We start from the raw sequence: 17996 nt of genomic DNA, 5'->3' as shown, positions 1-17996 counted from the left end.
TGTGTCTAATAAGAGATTAAATGCCATATTGAGGCTGTCATTTTTAGCATCTACATGGATGTGAAAATCACCCACAATAATTATTTTATCTGAGCTGAGAACTAAATCAGATATATAGTCTGAGAAATCAGAGAGAAACTCTGTGTAAGGCCCAGGTGGACGATAGATGATAACAAGTAAGGCTGGTTTCTGAGTTTTACAGCTGGGGTGAACAAGGTTAAGCATCAGGCTGTCAAATGAATTAAAAGTCTGTCTTGGTCTTTCATTAATTAATAGGCTGGTGTGAAAAATTGCTGCCACACCACCCCCTCGGCCTGTGCTTTGAGGTTTCTGGTAGTTAGAATGACTCGGGAGTGTTGATTCATTTAAACTAACATAATCATCTGGCTGCAACCAGGTACTGTTCTTTCTTTGTGATTTTTTATATTTAAGTTTGTTGCTGGTTTTTAGTTTATTTTTTGTCTTTTTGGGAGCTGACACAGTCTCAATGGAAATGGGTTTTTTGGGGGGGGGGGGGGGGGTAGCAGGAGGAGAGAAGCTGCAGAGAGGCGTGTAAGACTGCAACTCTGCTTCCTGGTCCCAACTGTGGATTGTCATATTTTGGGGGGTTTAATAAATTTGTTCATATTTCTAGAAATGAGAGCTGCTCCATCCAAAGTGGGATGGATGCCGTCTCTCCTAACAAGACCAGGTTTCTTCCAGAAGGTTTGCCAATTATCTATGAAGACCACATCGTTTCTTGGACACCACTCAGACAGCCAGCAATTTCAGGAGACCATGCGGCTAAACATGTTACTCCTGGTCTGATTGGAGAGGGGACCAGAGAAAACTACAGAGTCCGACATTGTTTTGGCAAAGTTACACACCGATTGAATATTGATTTTAGTGACCTCCGATTGGTGTAACCGGGTGTCATTACTGCCGACGTGAATTATGATTTTACTGTATTTACGTTTACCCTTAGGCAGTAGTTTTAAATTTCCTTCAATGTCGCCTGCTCTGGCCCCTGGAAGACAATTGACTATGGTTGCCAGTGTCCCTAGGTTCACATGTCTGAGAACAGAATCACCAATTACCAGATTTTGACCCCCCAGCTGCCCTCTTTCCCCAGCTGCTTGAGATCTGCCGGGGAACAGCTAGCGGGGCCAACGCTATCTTCGGCTGCACCAGCTACAGGGGCCTGGCTAGCTATGGGTGAATGAAGGGTGCGAAGCAGAGTCTCCAATTCAGTAATCCTGGCCTCCAGAACTATAAATATGATACATTTCTTACAAGTATTATTACTGCTAAGGGAGGCCGAGGAATAACTAAACATCTGACACAATGAGCAGGAAAGTGCAGGAGGGACAGTTGAAGTAGCCATGGTGCTAACGAGTCGGCTATGAGCTAAGCTAAGCTAGCTAGCTTACTTACAACTGGGCTCGTCAGCATATTTACATGCTTCCATCTCCCATTTATGCTCGGTAACACCTCATAGTTTTTGACTTTACTTTTTCTCCCTCCCTCCCTCACGCTCACACACACACACACACACACACACACACACACACACAGGGAGGGGTGGTCCCACACTTTCTCCCTGTAGCACGGGCTACACCATGAGGCTACAGTCTTAAAGGGCCATGCCTGTAACACTCTGCCGTCATATTAAATCATTTTTTTTTTGTATACTAATTAAAAAAAAAAAAAAAAATTTGTCACATCAATATGCGGGCTGCAAGTACAGGTGACGTGGGCCACAAATGGCCTGCGGGCCGCGAGTTTCAGACCCCTGTTCTAGAGGCTTCTCAAAAGCGTCTAGAAGGAAATTAGTTATCGTGTGACAGTTTTATGGCAAAGGAGGGTGGGACTAGGGATGGGTACCGGTGTCCAGTGCCATGATGGCACCGGTTCTGACATAAACGGTAGTAACCAGACTGAAAAGCAGCGCACATTTCGGTGCTTTTTTTTCCTGAGCTGTGATACACTTCTAGCCAATCATTTTACGTTTCCGAGGATAGTAGGTGGGTGCAGGTACGTACGTTCTTTTAGAGCAGAGCTACAGATTAAAAATGCCCAAGGTGAAGCGGTCAAAAGTCTGGCTGTACTTCACAGCAAAATATGCAAACTCAGCAGCCTGCAACAAGTGCTTTAAGCTGATACTGTGATACTGTCAACACCTTGAATCCGATGAAACACCTGGCGACGCATAGAGTTTTTTTTTTTTTTAAAAGCCGAGAAATGCGCCGTATTTGATAGCTTGCTGTGAGACCTCACACCGAGCACATCTACTGCGGGTGTGGTGCCTGTTATCGGACCTGGATTTAGAAACATCCCCCACAAACCCGAAGAGGAGAGTCCTGGCCCCTAGCCCTGCCAGTGTAGCAGAAATGATGACGGATGATGATGGCAGCAGCAGCCGTTCTTCTCTGCGTGAGAAGCTTTATGTTGTTCGTGTGTAATTTACGTTGAGTAGGCTAACCACGTTATTACATTAATGCATGTAAGGTGAACTAGCAAACATCATCATAGCTACATATGGCTGTCTTCTTGTTTGATGGCAGATACTCCCTTCACCCTGGCCAAAAAGGCTAAAATGACCAAAGAAAAAGGGAAACAGCTAAACATGAGAGGTTTTTGGACAAAGTTTGTGTTTTTTTCCATTGTTTAAGCACTGCTTCCAGCCAAGAGTGATACCATATATGCCCCATAGCTGCAGAAAAGGCTAACATTGTTATGTCTTTACAAAAAAACAGCTGAACATGAGAGGTTTTTGGACCAATTTTGTGTTCTCCATTCTTTAAGCACCGGTTTGAGCACCGTTTGAGCACCGGCACCATTTCAAAAGTACCGATTTGGCACCGGTATCGGATAAAACCTAAACGATTCCCAGTGTTGGGAAGGTTACTTTTAAAATGTATTCCATTACAGAATACAGAATACATTCCCCAAAATGTATTCTGTAACGTATTCCGTTACGTTACTCAATGACAGTAACGTATTCTGAATACTTTGGATTACTTAATATATTATCATGCTTTTTACAACAACGTGAATGTATTATTGCTGTGTGATTTATTACTATTACTGAAGGTCCGCGACTCCGAACTGTAGTAAAGGGACCTCTGACTAATAGGGCGGGGTCCCTGTCGGCTCGTAGCCGAAAAATAGCTTTACTTTGTTGTGTGGGTCAACTTTTCTTGCGAGAGACAGAGAGAGGCGTTGAAAGACTGTTCCAACGGAACTTATTGTTTTCGGAGGAAAACACGAACACTGTTTACAGTCGAGTCTTAATAGCTTACTTACAACTGGGCTCGTCAGGCACTCTTCTTGGCTGAAGTGGTTATTATATTTACATGCTTCCAGCTCCCGTTTTTTCTCGACGACAACTCGTACCTTTCCACTCCCCTTTTTCTCGCGCTCACAGACCCATAACGTGTATGGCAGTCCATTCTCCCCGCAACACGGACTACACTGCCCATGATGCTACATTCTTTAGAGCTATGCTTGTAGCATTCTGCCTGTTAGCTTAGCACACCAACAACAACAACGAAAAGGCGCTCTCTCACCCAGGAAACACACAGTCACAGAAAGAGAGAGAGCGTCGCCCTGTAACCATGGCAACCGTAACGCTGCCGCCTGGAACAACAGAACGTAGCTGTCAAACAAAACCCAAACAGTCCTGACCCGCGACAATATGAAACAGGAAAGTACCGCAGTGTAATCCATTTATTTCAACAAAGTAACTGTATTCTGAATACCACCTTTTTAAACGGTAACTGTAAGGGAATACAGTTACTCATATTTTGTATTTTAAATACGTAACGGTGGTACATGTATTCCGTTACTCCCCAACACTGACGATACCCATCCTTAGGTGGGACTGACAAAATATACTGGGGACTTCCCCCTTCAAGCATGAAACTTGGTATTTGATACTTTTGCTCCCTTACAAGAATAAACACAATTCTTGACTGTTGCTCACTTTCTTCATTTTTATTGTGACTTAAACTCAGTTGAGCAAATGATTACAACTATTAACCAGAAGACTGGATTGGGGTCCATTTCTCCCATTATAGGATATAAAGCAATAATAATAAACAGAGCTAAACAATGAACCAATCGAAAAGAGCATACTGAACCTTAACCCTCATGAAATGTAAGATCAGTTTTCCTGATGCAATTAATAGAATAATGTAATAAACTGAACAAACAATGCTGAGAGTTCTTTACTTCTCTGGAAAAAAAGAAAAAAAAATTTGAATATGGATCATCTTTTCACTCAGGTGTTCAGCAATGACTCACAGCTGTCCCACATTTTCTAAGTATATACCTTTTACACCGTATGAATTCTCATGTGCTTCTTTAATTGTAGCTTATCGACAAAACTTTTCCCACAGATGCTACAAGGATACGGTTTCTCACCTGTGTGAATTCTTACATGGCAGTCCAAACGTGACTTCTGAATAAATCCTTTGCCACAAGTGCTACAAGAATGTGGCTTCTCACCTGTGTGAATTCTCGTGTGTGTTTTGAATCCTGATGAGTCAGCAAATCTTTTCCCACAGGTGCTACAAGAATAAGGTTTCTCACCTGTGTGAATTCTCCTGTGTTTTTTAAACGCTGATGAGTCAGAAAATCTTTTCCCACAGGTGCTACAACAATATGGCTTCTCACCTGTGTGAACTCTCATGTGTGTTTTGAATGCTGACAAGGTACAAATTTTCTTCCCACAGGTGCTACAACAATATGGCTTCTCACCTGTGTGAACTCTCGTGTGTGTTTTCACCGCTGATGAGGTAGCAAATCTTTTCCCACAGGTGCTACAAGAATATGGCTTCTCACCTGTGTGAACTCTCTTGTGTGTGTTGAACGCTGATGAGTCAGAAAATCTTTTCCCACAGGTGCTACAAGAATAAGGTTTCTCACCTGTGTGAATTCTCATGTGTTTTTTTAACGCTGATGAGTCAGAAAATCTTTTCCCACAGGTGCTACAAGAATATGGCTTCTCACCTGTGTGAACTCTTAGATGTGCAATCAGTTTGTATTTATCAGGTAAAGTTTTTCCACACACGTCACATTGTACAGACTTGTTCTTTGTGTCTGTTCTACTTTGACTCACTGACACAGGACTGTTGTCTACTCTCTGACTGTGATGCCTCTTCTTCAGCTCTGCATTTCTAGTTGACCTTGAGTCCACATGCCCATTTTCTTCATAATCTCGGCTCTCTACTTCAGCAGAGCTGTGAGAAAGGAGCTGCTCGCTGTTTGGTTCTGGTTCACTGTGGTCACTTTTCTCATAAGCAGGTGTCACCTTGAAAGTATCAGTCTCCTGCTTCAGTCCAAGCTGCTCTCCCTCCTGACTTCTGCATAGTTCCTCCTGCTCCTCTTTAATCTGTGGAGGCTCTGGGTCCTTCTGGTCCAGACTGGAGTTCCTCTCCTGGTTAAAGACCTGCTGGTCTGTAAGAACATCCTCTTCTTTAAAAGTATGCTGCTGATGGACATCTAAAGGCACAAAGGGGACAAAATGATAGCAAAACAAACATTTGAGAAAATATTTACTGGTCTAAACCATTAGCAGATCTCTACATCTTGAGTATGTTGCTCATATATACCACTGAAATTTAAAGTGTATAAATATGTGAAAAATTAGGAGGTTTGAAAACTTTGAGTTCTTCTTGTGCCTTGAACCCCTGGCTAGTGTTGCGAAATCAGTTTTACCCCGGTTCTTTTATTCGTCGAAACTTCCAGAGACGGCACCAGAACTCAGTAGTCATTTCACAAAACCTTTAGTCATCTTTATAAATCTTCACTCCTTTGTCTGTGAAACACAGTTTTGTATGGGCGACCCCATCATAAAACCCCCACGGTGTGTTGCAAACTTTGTCTGTGTCTATGTGCACGAGCACATGAATGCCTACATGTGCGCGTTCCCACGTCTCTATGTGAGTGCTCGTGAGTGACTGTGTATGCATACCTGTGTGTATGTGTGAGTGCACATGAGTGAGTGTGCATGTGGATGTGTGTGCGTGACAGTTAAAACACTGTGGGTGTAGGTGACTCCCTAGGTCATAAAACCCTTCTCCCTTCCAGACCACAGTTATCCAGTTACAAATGTTGAGACCCCCACCCAAACATTCTCTGGGGAATTTCCACTCAGCATTAACTCCTCTCGGTTTTACTTTCACAGTTCAAGTGGGGGAGGGGTCTCCTACAAACTACTCCTAAGTTCACGACACAGTCAGGCCTTTATTATATTGAGGGCAGTGTCTCTACAATAGTTCTACATTCTATGTTAACACATTTCTAAACTCTAAAATCAGCTAAACATTCCTACACTAGCTATCGAGCTGGTGGGTAACAGACGTCTCTGAAAACGTCAGAGCACTTTTGCAAATAGGTGATGTCTTGATAAACCGTGCAGATATCTGAAGTTTACACAGCTACATTTCTCACCTGAAAATATGTTAAAAGTTAGTTTTAATATTACTCTTTCTGGGTGACAAAATTAAGTAGCTGCCGCCATTGTTGGGAACGTAAATTGGCTGGGGCGCGTTATAATTCCTGGGATAGGTTGGGCCACGAAGGATACACCCAACCCAGCCTTCATATCTGGGGAAATGAAGGACGCATTTGTCGGCCGCATGGTGATGCAGCCCAACTCTTGATAGTGGCTCAAGAGTCGGGAGTTCGCCTTGTAATCGGAAGGTTGCCGGTTCGAGCCCGGGCTTGGACAGTCTCGGTCGTTGTGTCCTTGGGCAAGACACTTCACCCGTTGCCTACTGGTGGTGGTCAGAGGGCATGGTGGTACCAGTGTCCGGCATCCTCGCCTCAGGGTGGCTGTGGCTACAATGTAGCTTGCCATCACCAGTGTGTGAATGGGTGGATGACTGGTTGTGTAAAGCGCTTTGGGGTCCTTAGGGACTAGTAAAGTGCTATACAAATACAGGCCATTTACCATTTGGAGGAGTCTTCGAATTTGGACAGCCTTCATTGCATCGCTGCAACGTAATGGCCTACAAATGCAGACTCCGAAGGATGCAGGCCCTGAATTTGGACACAGCTATGATACCGGACACTGCTTCTTCTTCGGGGTATAACAGCAGCTGTCATTCTTGTACATGCAGTGCTGTCATCTTCTGTTTCAGTCCGTTATTACAATCTTAAATCTTACAAAACTTCACACGACACGTTGACTATTAAATTAGTGGTGGACGATTTTGATGGTAGACTAATCATGGCAGCCCTAGAAATAAATAAATGTTTTTTGTTAAATGAATGTGGATGTCTGGATTGGCTATAGTTATAAGAAGGCATGCTGGGGCAGAGCTCTCTTACACAGTGTTTTGGCTGTGCCTGAAATGTCATGAAAACTCTCTTCGTTTGATAAATTTCAGTTTAGAAACTCTGAATTCATTTTTTCCAAAACAGAATAGAAATATTTATTCATACTTACTCAGACCTGTAAACTGTTCAAATCTCACCATTTCCATGGTGCAGAGGAAACATGTAATTCTTAAACTTAAACTGATAACAGAACAAAATGAAACTTGTGTTGTTGGCTTTGTGTCTCTGTGCAGATTTTGTCTGAGCAGTGGGTGGAAATTTGAAACTCAGATGTTTCACATCTTTCATTCTGCTGAATTCTTATGCACTAATTTTTCACCTTTTTGCATGAATTAATGGTGGAAATGCATTTATGTAAATGAAAATAGAAAATTATGCCAAAGAGATTCATTCATGCTGCTTTTTACTTTTGGACCTTCAATTCTTCCTGTGCCTCTGAAAATAAATGCAACCAACTAACCTAACCCAGCTGTCTGCATGTCTCTGGAGAGTGAACAAGGGGAGAACATGCAAACTCCACACAGAAAGGCCCGGCCACATGGTGGAGTCAAACTCAGGACCTTGTTGCTGTGAGCCAACAGCGCTACCCATTGTTCCACTGTGACACACATGAGTCATATTCACTGTTATTAAAACATCACAGTCTTACATACCTATTCTGTGTAAGTTTATCTCAGGTTTAGAGATGGTCTCCAGCAGTCTGAGCTGCTCTTCATCAGTCCAGACAATAATGCCTTCAGCCTCCTCCTTCAGTCCAAGCTGCTCTCCCTCCTGACTGCTGCAGAGTTCCTCCTGTTCCTCTTTAATCTGTGGAGGCTCTGGGTCTTCCTGGTCCAGACTGGAGTTCCTCTCCTGGTTACAGACCTGCTGCTCATCCAGACCCCCCTCTTCCTCACAGTCATGTTGTTGTGGGAGGTCTTGAGGAACAAAGAAACACAAGAACAATAATTACAAATGTGTTGATATAAAAACTCAAACTATCTTTTAAAAGCTACATGCTAACATGTTAGCATCGACGTTTCCCAAACTAAACTGCAGGGTGACACCATGAAAACATCAGTGTGTGAAATCCTTCTTTAAATGAAGCTTCACTTCAACTGCAGAGAAGTCTGTTAACAACTTGTTAAATGTGTTTTCTGCTGACATCTAACTAGATCTTTACTGCACAGTCTCAGTGTTTACAGAGGATCTAAAACACACCTGATGTACTCAACACTGGAATCTGTTAGAGAAAAAAAAGTTTAATGAATAAATCAATTAAAATGTTTTAAAACCTAACCTATCAGTGACCATGGACCTGCACCAGTCCAACATAGTCCATCACTGGACACTGACCCACAGCACTGATAAATACCCAGTTTAACATCTTCTAGTAAAGTCAGTCACACTGAAGAATCTGAGCTTGAACAGCACAGAGTTAAAAACATGTCCATACCTATGATGTGTGAGTTTCTGTCGGGTTTCCAGCTGATATCCAGCAGTCTGTGCTGACGGTTGATCTCCTCCTCATACTGGACGATGGTTTTTTGAACCTCTGAGAAGATTTCTTCACAAACAGCAGTTAGTCTCTCCTTGATGAACTCTCTCAGATACTGAACTGAACTCATCGCTGCTTCAACTGGGGCTGAGCGGATCGATACAAGCATCGATGAAGCGATCCAGACGTTGGTATCAGATCCACACTGATGTGACGGGATCAATACTTCAGTTTGTGTCTCTCCTCCAAGTTCAGTCCGCTTCATCAACAGCAGCCATGTCTGCACACACACCGCTCCTCTACCACAGTAGTGCTGTCCTCCTCCGTTCTTCTTCGGGGCCTGATGGCGTTTGACAAATCAGCTTACAGTTGCATTAATCCCGCCTACTGGACTGGAGTGTGGACAGGAGAATAGCAGGAAAAACAAGGATAATTATATTCTTTCATCAATCTTATAATTCAATAGAACAATCATCCATTTACTCGTAGATTTCTGAGTTTAATGAGGAGTCTCTCTTTCCAGAACATGTTGTATGGCTGTATTAAAGAAGACTGCTATCATCATTTCCTTATTTGTTTGAGCTTTCCTGATTTCTGATTCCAAATATAACAAACTATCCATCGTCCCTCCTTTATGAAACCCACTCTGATCCCCAGAGAAGAGACTGTTAGTATCTAAAAATCAGCTTCATCTGTTTTCATTCTCTCCCCAACAATACGATGGGTTTTTAACTAGTTTACTATTATCTGCTTCCTGACTGATGGAATTGTGCCTTTTTCATATACAATATTAAACAGTTTAATATCACTTGAAGTCAACTGTGTCATGTGGGCTAACATGTTGTAACACACACCATCCTTTCATCTTGCAGTTTGCTGAGCATTTAAAATGCACACTGAATTCATCCAACACGTTTATGAGAACGCATCAATTTACTAGACGATTTAATTACACACTAATCAATATTTATAACAAATAATATATTTATGAGCACAATATCATTTTTTTAAATAATCTCAAAACATTTCTGACTGTGTGTCTAAATGAAATAAAGTCCAAGATAAGTCAATAGCTGTGTCCCAATTCATAGGCCGCATCCTTTGGAGGCCGATTATGCCACAGCCAGGTGATGAAGGCTATTGATAGGTTTATGCTACAAACCTATTCGCTGGAACATTAAGGACAATTCAACTACACAGCAAACAGCATTAAACACCAAGTAGGCAAAGTTCTTCGTGTTACTCATGCATGAGGGAGAGAACCACGACAAGCGTCGTTCCTTCGCTTGGCCCCAGTCGCTCTCGTCCGCTCCCCCGTAACACTGCTCTTTTATTAAGGTTACATGAATATACATAGGTTCATTAACATATGACGTCTACAAACACACAAAGAGTACCTTGCGTGTGTGTCTGTGGTCAGAGTGTGACCCCATAAATGACGTCCCTAAACCTGCTGGTCTGGAAATCCAGCAGTTCATCTAAACAAAAGGCACTTAGCCTAAAACAGATAGACACGTTTATCCTACCATAAAACAATAAGAGAAGGTATGCCCTCTCCCATGCTCCCAGAGTGTGGGTGGGAATGCCAGAACACTAATAAGCAAATAAGCACAAAGCCTTTGCAGACTATTAAGGATCACACATCCTATCACTACACAATCGATTATACACCTCTAAGCATATATGGTTAAATATTTCTAAGCATAAATGACAATAAACAATACAAATCTATCAGCTATCCCAGTTAAAAGTCTGCTCCAAATGCATCCCACAGATGCGTCCTCCTTTTCCCAGGATTTCAAGGATGGGTTGCGTGTATCCTTGGTGGCTCAACCTATCCCCAGGATTCATAGCGTTGCGGTGACTGTGGATATACGGTTCACAGGGCTTGCAAAATTTCAAAATTCCTGGTAGCCCTTCGGGCAGGGACTCTTCAGTTTTTGGTAGCCCAAAAATAAATTTAAGTAGCCGGAATAAAAAAAAAAGAGAGCAATTCTTTGATTGATGTTTTGTTTCCTGTTTTGTTTCCGTTACAATATTATACACTAAAGTATAATATTGTAACGGAAACAAAACAATCAAAAAAATTGTTGAAACAGAAATTACAACATTGTATAAAAATTACAATCATCAACTCAAATACTTGGTTCTAATTGAACAGAAATTTCTATGAACTTGTAAGAACTGTGTAGGACATGAATCAGTCTGTGTCAGATCCTGAATTTGAAATTTCCACTGAAGTCACGGGTAAGAGACAAGTGGAACCAAGATCTAGGCCATTTGCTTTTTGAAGTTTGCAAAGACTGCTAAATTTTGTCAGTGGTAATTCACTCTTTGCAACATAGTACGCTGTTTTAAACTGATTTTCAGGTTTATTTTTAGTATGTTATTGGCAATTGGTGTTTGTTCTGGGAAAGATATTGCAGACTGAGCAATAATGCATTTCTTGCATTTCTCATGGGTTCTAATGGGGGCCTTTCTTAAAATGACTGGTCCTAGTAACAAAGGTCCTTGTCGACTCAGAAATCGAAAACCAACAACACACCCGGCAGAACATTGTTATTTACATGGGTGCACATCAGTGGTCCGCATGTGCGCATTCGCTGTCAAAATAAAAGACGTGCACCAGATAAGTTGCAACGCGCGTTTGCATCCATATAAAAGGCACTGTTTTTGTCCGCTAGAGTGGGATTTTCACGGCACATTCCACACCACATCTCTGTGCGTTCATCATTTGTTTGAAGCCAGCTCACCTCCTGCAACCACTTTTCCGAGAATACGTGCTTCTTTTGTGGTTCGGACTCCTTCTGACATTTCTTTGGAGGTGGAGGAACACCAAAATAATTGCTTAAAGGAGCTTGCTTCTTCGACATTATTCTGTCCCCTGCATGCGTGGTTCTGGTACACGAAGTGACAGATAGCTAAACATATGCTGTAAGCACTGAAAGCGTTGAATGATGAGTCAGACGTGAAAGTAAAGTTGAGGGCTGTTTACTTGTTTGTCTTCATCAGCGTACAACTTACAGTGATTTCCCAGAACTTGTCAAACTACAAAAAATACAAAAAGAAATATGCGCAATAAAGAATTATGCATTTGCTTCACATGGCGAACAGATCTAGGCATTTATATATAAATCTCTCCAAATATGCATAAAATCAATAAAATATACAACACTCACTACTTATAAAGATGAAACAATTCAAACTTACAAACAATGCTTCTCCATGGCATAACACAGGTGGATGCTTAAGGATTAAACAGGGAGACTTCTGGTACGCCTCATTGTGCAAATCCCAATACTAAAATGGCTTCCTGCATTACCCCACTCATGTGACTCTAAACATCCAATAGGAATACAAGCTAAACCACATAAAAATTCACTTGACCGCAGTCTCCAAGCTAACCACTAGGAGATGCTAAAATTCTCAATGTGCACATAACATTACAGACATCTTTAACAGTTCTAAACAAATGTCTGTCCTCCTCCAGAAAATCTTATGTACGCAAACACGAGATGCAACTTCTTATCCTGTGCGCGTTTTTTATTTTGACAGCGAATGCGCACCTGCAGACCACTTATGTGCAGCCCTGGTTATTTAGCTCGTCATATTGCAGCCACAGAAATTCTTTTGTCCATGAAACCATAAAGCTGCACTTTCTTTTTGCCTTATAGTCTGATTTGTCATAATTTTTCCGTTTTGTGGTAAGCTTTTCTTTGGCTGTCACTTCTTCACCCTGACCTGTCTTATTTGGCTCAGCAAAACTAAAATACAGTGGGGCAAAAAAAGCATTTAGTCAGCCACCGATTGTGCAAGACGTTACAGGTCTGTGAGAGCCAGAGATTTTCCATGTTTGAGGTGACCAAATACTTATTTTCCACCCTAATTTACGAATAAATTCTTTACAAATCCTACCATGTGAATTCATGGATTTCTTTTCACATTCTGTCTCTCACAGTTGAAGTGTACCTCTGGTGCAAATTACTGACCTCTGTCATCATTTTAGGTGGGGGAACTTGCACAATCGGTGGCTGACTAAATACTTTTTTGCCCCACTGTACAGTGGGGCAAAAAAGTATAAATTTAGCTAATGCAGTCAGTGAGACTAGTCTCGTTTCACTTTGACAATATAAGTGGACCTTAAAATGTTATTAATATATTAAAAAAATATTCTACTAAAAATAATCAGTGGTGAAATTTAACTCGACTCAAATGGTAAGCTTCAGTGAAAATTTAACATACATTTATTTCAATTTCATATCACATCATGACTTCTTCTCAGCTCAACTTCATCTCAGAAAAATGTTTTTCTTTTAAAGTGAATATATGAATACTTTATATAAGAATGAGACAGACTTATTTTAATATATAGCAGCACTATATTTGTCTGAAAGCTTTAGTTACTCATAGTAATGAGTAGTAGTAGTAGTAGCAACTCATAAGTTAAACCCAATTTTAACTTATAATCACAATGCAAACTTTGTACTTTTTATTTAAAGAGAAAAACAGCTAAAGGGAAACAGGACAGGGACAAAATCCAGCAGAAAGTATTTAAAACAACAGCGACAGACTCCAGTGTTATACAGTGGGGCAAAAAAGCACCTGGCAACAGAGGAGCTGCGAAATCTTTGTTATTATCTTTTAGTTTACATTTTGACTGCCCGATTGTGAGCCTGTGGTTATGCACAAAAACAACATTGTTTTTATTTTATTTATGGAACATTATTATTTAATAAATGCTAATAATTTATTTCTGAGTAAGTTTTTCTTGTAAATCTACGCTGTATGTTAATAAGATAAGATAACTCTTTATTGTCATTGCACAGTCATAGTACAGTAGTACAATGAAATTGGAAAAACTGTCCTACGTCGGCACTACATATAACACAACACGACACGATATGACACATCACAACACAACAAACAACACAACACAGTATATTAACTTAGTATAAAAAAGAAGAATAAGTGTATGTGTATTGCACACTGTTATTAAAAGTGCCTGTGTGAGATTTGGGACACAGCTTTGACTAAGAACTCTTTTTGTTCTTACTTTATGGCTTTAAAAAAATATCGAGATATACATCGTATGTTGCCATCCAGCTAAAGAATATCGAGATATGAATTTTGGGTCATATCGCCCAGCCCTACTCAGTTAAGACTTTAAGAATGCACAAGCATCTACCTAAAATCTATTTATTTAGTCTGTCGTCTGTGGTATTATTAGGTACAATTATAATGTATTGTTCATCTCCCTTAAATAAACAGGCAACCTTAAAGTATGAAATATTCATATATCAAAAACACTTAAATTTGTCTGTTGTCTCAGTGCCCCACAGGCCTCAATGTGAGCTTGAAGCCATGTATAATTTATAAAAATAAACAGATATTGAAAGAAAGCCAGGGATGTGTTACGTTCACATTCTCAAAAATTATTTACTAGGACTCACCTATCATGTGACTCGAGAGCGCAAACACTCATTAAAACGGCAGTCTCCAGGTATGTTAGTGCACTCATCCCTGACTGTCCAATCGATCAATCAATCAATCAATCAATCAAGGCTTTATTCGCCAGGTGCAGGTTGCCCTGCAGTAAATGTGCTATGTAAAGAAAGCTGACGTGATTTGTGACTTTACTAAAATTTCAACCTTTTCTTCATCATCAGTTGCATTTATATCGTTTATTTGGCACTATTGAATAGTGATAAATACTTCAGACTTTCCCAGGTACTAACACCTGCTGTCACAGCTGACCCGCATATTAAATCAGTAACACTCTGTGAACTCTCTTTTTCCCTTTCAACATCAATACACACCAAATTATTATCTTATGGATAAGCCAGCATGTTTTAGAGTCGTGTGTCTTTATCTTGCTGAACCACATCCCTGCAAACACTCATCAGAGATCCGTTTCTCAGTATTTTAGCACTCTTCATCTCCCTACAGGCGTATTTATCGCTGTTGTAGCTGAATCTGGTTCCACTCACCGAACGACGACCGTCTGGAGACGATTTTATGATCACTTTAAATCCGTCCTCGTGTGTCGTTGTCACGGTTACACTGCGCTCACTGTCCGTTTCCTCCACATTACAGGTTCACTTTCACTCTGCTTGTTGTTCTTCTTTTACGCTTTGTTCTTTGTTAGTATCTTTTATGATATTTACTAGTGATGTGACGTTCTGTATCGCGGCTTCAAAGCTTGTGTCGAGTAATGGAGAGAGCGTTTCCGCGATGGGCGTATCGGGGCTTGCTTCATTTATGGGAGGAGCTGAAAATGATGACGTCCGAAGCCTCGCTGCCCGGCTGTACCACGTGACTGGTTCAGGAAGTGGTTCGAACTTTGCCGCGAGCTATCATAGAGATATAAACCCCTCAGACTTCATTCAAAATGTGGGTGTTTGATGGAGAGTTGCGGTTAGTGAGAGTTTGGAGACAGTTTGGAGGTTTATGAGAGTGAGGAGAGAAAGTCAGGAGAGAATGGAGCCAACTAAGAAGAGGAGGATGTCCTCCCCTTTATGGCAACATTTTGATTTTATTCCTCCCAACAATTCAATTCAATTAAATTCAATTTCTTTATTGTCCCACAAGGGGAAATTAGTTAAACAGCAGGAGGATAAAAATAAACAGAACAATACTATAAAAAAATAATAACAATAATAATGATAGAAAGTTCCAGGACAATTATTTGCCATTAAGGAGACAAGACGCAGTAGGGATAAAAGAGACCTGGAGTCTTTTGGTCCTCCTCACAGGTAAAACGGCGGCCGGAAGGCAACAACTCAAACTCACTGTGAAGTGGATGGTTCACACAATTAATAATAGAATGAGCCTTTCTAAGCACATTTCTATTGTAAATGGCCAAAAGTTCATCTTGCCAGCGCCCTGAAATTTTGCTAGCAGTTTTTACCAGAAGTCCCAACCGATTCTTATTCTTCACTGTCAGGTTACCAAACCAGGCAGCAATACAAAAAGACATCACAGATTCGATAAAACTTCTATAAAACAAAGACAACATCTCAGATGAGACATTAAAAGATCTCATTTTCCTTAAAAAGAACAGTCTTTGTTGAACTTTTTTAGTAGTGGCATCAGCATGAGATTCAAAACACAGTTTATGGTCAAGTACCACACCTAGATATTTATAACTCTCAACGATCCCAACATCGGCCGTTTTAATGATAGTGGGTGATGAGCTATAAGAGGACTTCCTAAAATCAATAATCACGTCTTTAGTTTTTGACACATTAAGTGAGAGGAAGGACTCATCACACCAATTCACAAAATTATCTACAACCTGTCCATGGCCTGACTCCTCCCCCACTAGAAGACTGACGATCACTGTGTCGTCAGCAAACTTCAGGATGTATCTGTTTGTGAAATTAGTGCAACACTCATTCGTGTACAGAATAAACAGAAGGGGAGAGAGACAACAACCCTGCCCTTAGCAACAGGAACAATAATACCGGTAGCATGTTTCCAAATCGTAGGTACTGTCTGTAGCTCTAAAGAAAGTGAGAAGATATAGTGAAAAATCCCACTCAGCTGATCAGCACAAGTTCTCAGTACCTGTCCACAGATGTTGTCAGGTCCAGGACTCTTGCTTTTGGTGTGTCTAAAAAGATTAGCTACCCCCCTCTCATCAATGCAAATAGATGGGGGAGTGATAGTCTTTTCCCTCAGTGTGCTGGTCTGCCTAGAACAGTCAAAGTTCTCAAAACGAAGGTAAAAACTGTTAAGACTGTCTGCCAGATGTTTGTCAGAGGTAAACCCCTCTAAGGTAATGCTACTTTTACCTTTCTACAGAAGATGTATTTTCATAATACTGATGGTGCAATACAATTTATGTTAAGCTGTCTTTACTTTTGTACAAGGTGAAGTGTTTGCTATGTGCCAGGGAGCTGGGATATAACAACAACACCTCATCCATGCTTAGGCACTACAGAGCTTTGCATCATAATAGGGGGAACACCGATTGTGGAGCAAGACCAGGTGAGCCATCAAATGCAATGATAATATAGCATGCAGTAATGTTACTAAATGATATAACAATATTATACAACTGTAATAAGTTACGTGTGTGATATTTATATTTGTGCTTCGTCTTTATTGTCTTTCCTCAGGAGAACAATCTCAAATAGATGAAGACCTGGTTAGCATGGTGATTGAGGACTCCCAGCCATTTAGCATTGTGGAGGACAAAGGATTCAAAATATTTGTTAAATCATCAAATCCTAGCTATGTTCTCCCCACTAAAAAGGCCATAAAAGCAGTGAAAATTTAGTTTTTACTGAATAAAATGTGAACAGGCAGGACTGAGGCCTCAGTGTGTAGCTGTCCATACCTCAACGTTACAAAAGCACAACCACCGTCCACACCCCAACCACACCTCACCTCACAGTAAATGATCATTTCCATTTTAAGCATTTCCAAATAATCATTTTCCATACTGCCAGTATAAATATACACAGTATACTGTCGTTGCTTCCAAATTGGCATTTGATGCATCCCTCCCCTGAATTTGGACCAGCCATCCTTCAAATTCGGGGAAAAGGACGCATTTGTCGCCACATTTGAAAGACTCTTTGAATTCCGACAGCCCTTCGCTGCAGGTGAGCCCATCTCCCCTGCACAACACTGCAGACTGTGCACCACAATCATCCTTAGATTAAAAATAAAAATCAGATATAATTAATTTCAACTGTAAATACCATCTATCCATCCTCTACTTCTTATTCTTTTCAAGGTTGTGTGGGAGCTTATCCCAGCTACCACAGGGTAAGAAATACAAAGAGTTTACAAAGAACAGAGATGACAAACTTCAAAGGTAACTGAGAATATTCTGGTATGCATGTTTATGCAGAAGTGTTTGATTTTAATGTTATTAGTGCACAATGCTAAGTAGATTTATTCAAAAGTCAAATAACATACCAACATTGGCTTTGATGGTCTGATGTGTTTGGGGCTTTCCATTTCTAAATGTTACAGATGAGATTTGCATCCAGCTCCTGTCCTGCACACAGTTCGGACAAAATCACCCCATGAAACCATCAGAAACTCCAGGCTGGAAAACAGTTAAGTTATAAACTTTTTTAAAAACAAAAACAAAACAAAGGAAAAAAAAGCAAAAATGTAATAAATGGAATTTATAAGAGCGTTACGCAGAGAGGTGTGGAACACATCAGACATCACTCAG

The 17996-nt window shown here is 40.7% G+C and overlaps 1 protein-coding gene across 1 annotated transcript; it reads right to left on the bottom strand.

The window, feature by feature from the left end:
* Positions 1-1508: 1508 nt before the first annotated feature.
* On the bottom strand, positions 1509-15051 carry LOC146674040 (uncharacterized). The gene is made up of 4 exons (XM_085392991.1): positions 14791-15051; positions 8762-9195; positions 7980-8243; positions 1509-5484 (listed from the first exon to the last, which is right to left on the bottom strand). Exons 2-4 carry the CDS (start codon positions 9066-9068, stop codon positions 4316-4318), a joined length of 1740 nt encoding a protein of 579 aa, XP_085249117.1. The 5' UTR covers positions 9069-9195; positions 14791-15051; the 3' UTR covers positions 1509-4315.
* Positions 15052-17996: the final 2945 nt, after the last annotated feature.

Source organism: Rhamphochromis longiceps, linkage group LG3, assembly GCF_057381845.1.
Source record: "Rhamphochromis longiceps isolate RC_006_pf linkage group LG3, R_longiceps_female_GT1.1, whole genome shotgun sequence".
Taxonomy (NCBI): Eukaryota; Metazoa; Chordata; class Actinopteri; order Cichliformes; family Cichlidae; genus Rhamphochromis; species Rhamphochromis longiceps.
The sequence above is the reverse complement of the archived record's forward strand: the minus strand, read 5'-3'. Positions and strand labels throughout refer to the sequence as shown.

Coding starts and splice junctions, on each gene's coding strand:
- LOC146674040 (XM_085392991.1), bottom strand. CDS start 9,068: ATGAAGCGGACTGAACTTGGAGGAGAGACACAAACTGAAGTATTGATC. Junction 8,244..8,761: donor CAGAAACTCACACATCATAG/GTATGGACATGT, acceptor TTGTTCCTCAAG/ACCTCCCACAACAACATGAC. Junction 5,485..7,979: donor GATAAACTTACACAGAATAG/GTATGTAAGACT, acceptor TTGTGCCTTTAG/ATGTCCATCAGCAGCATACT.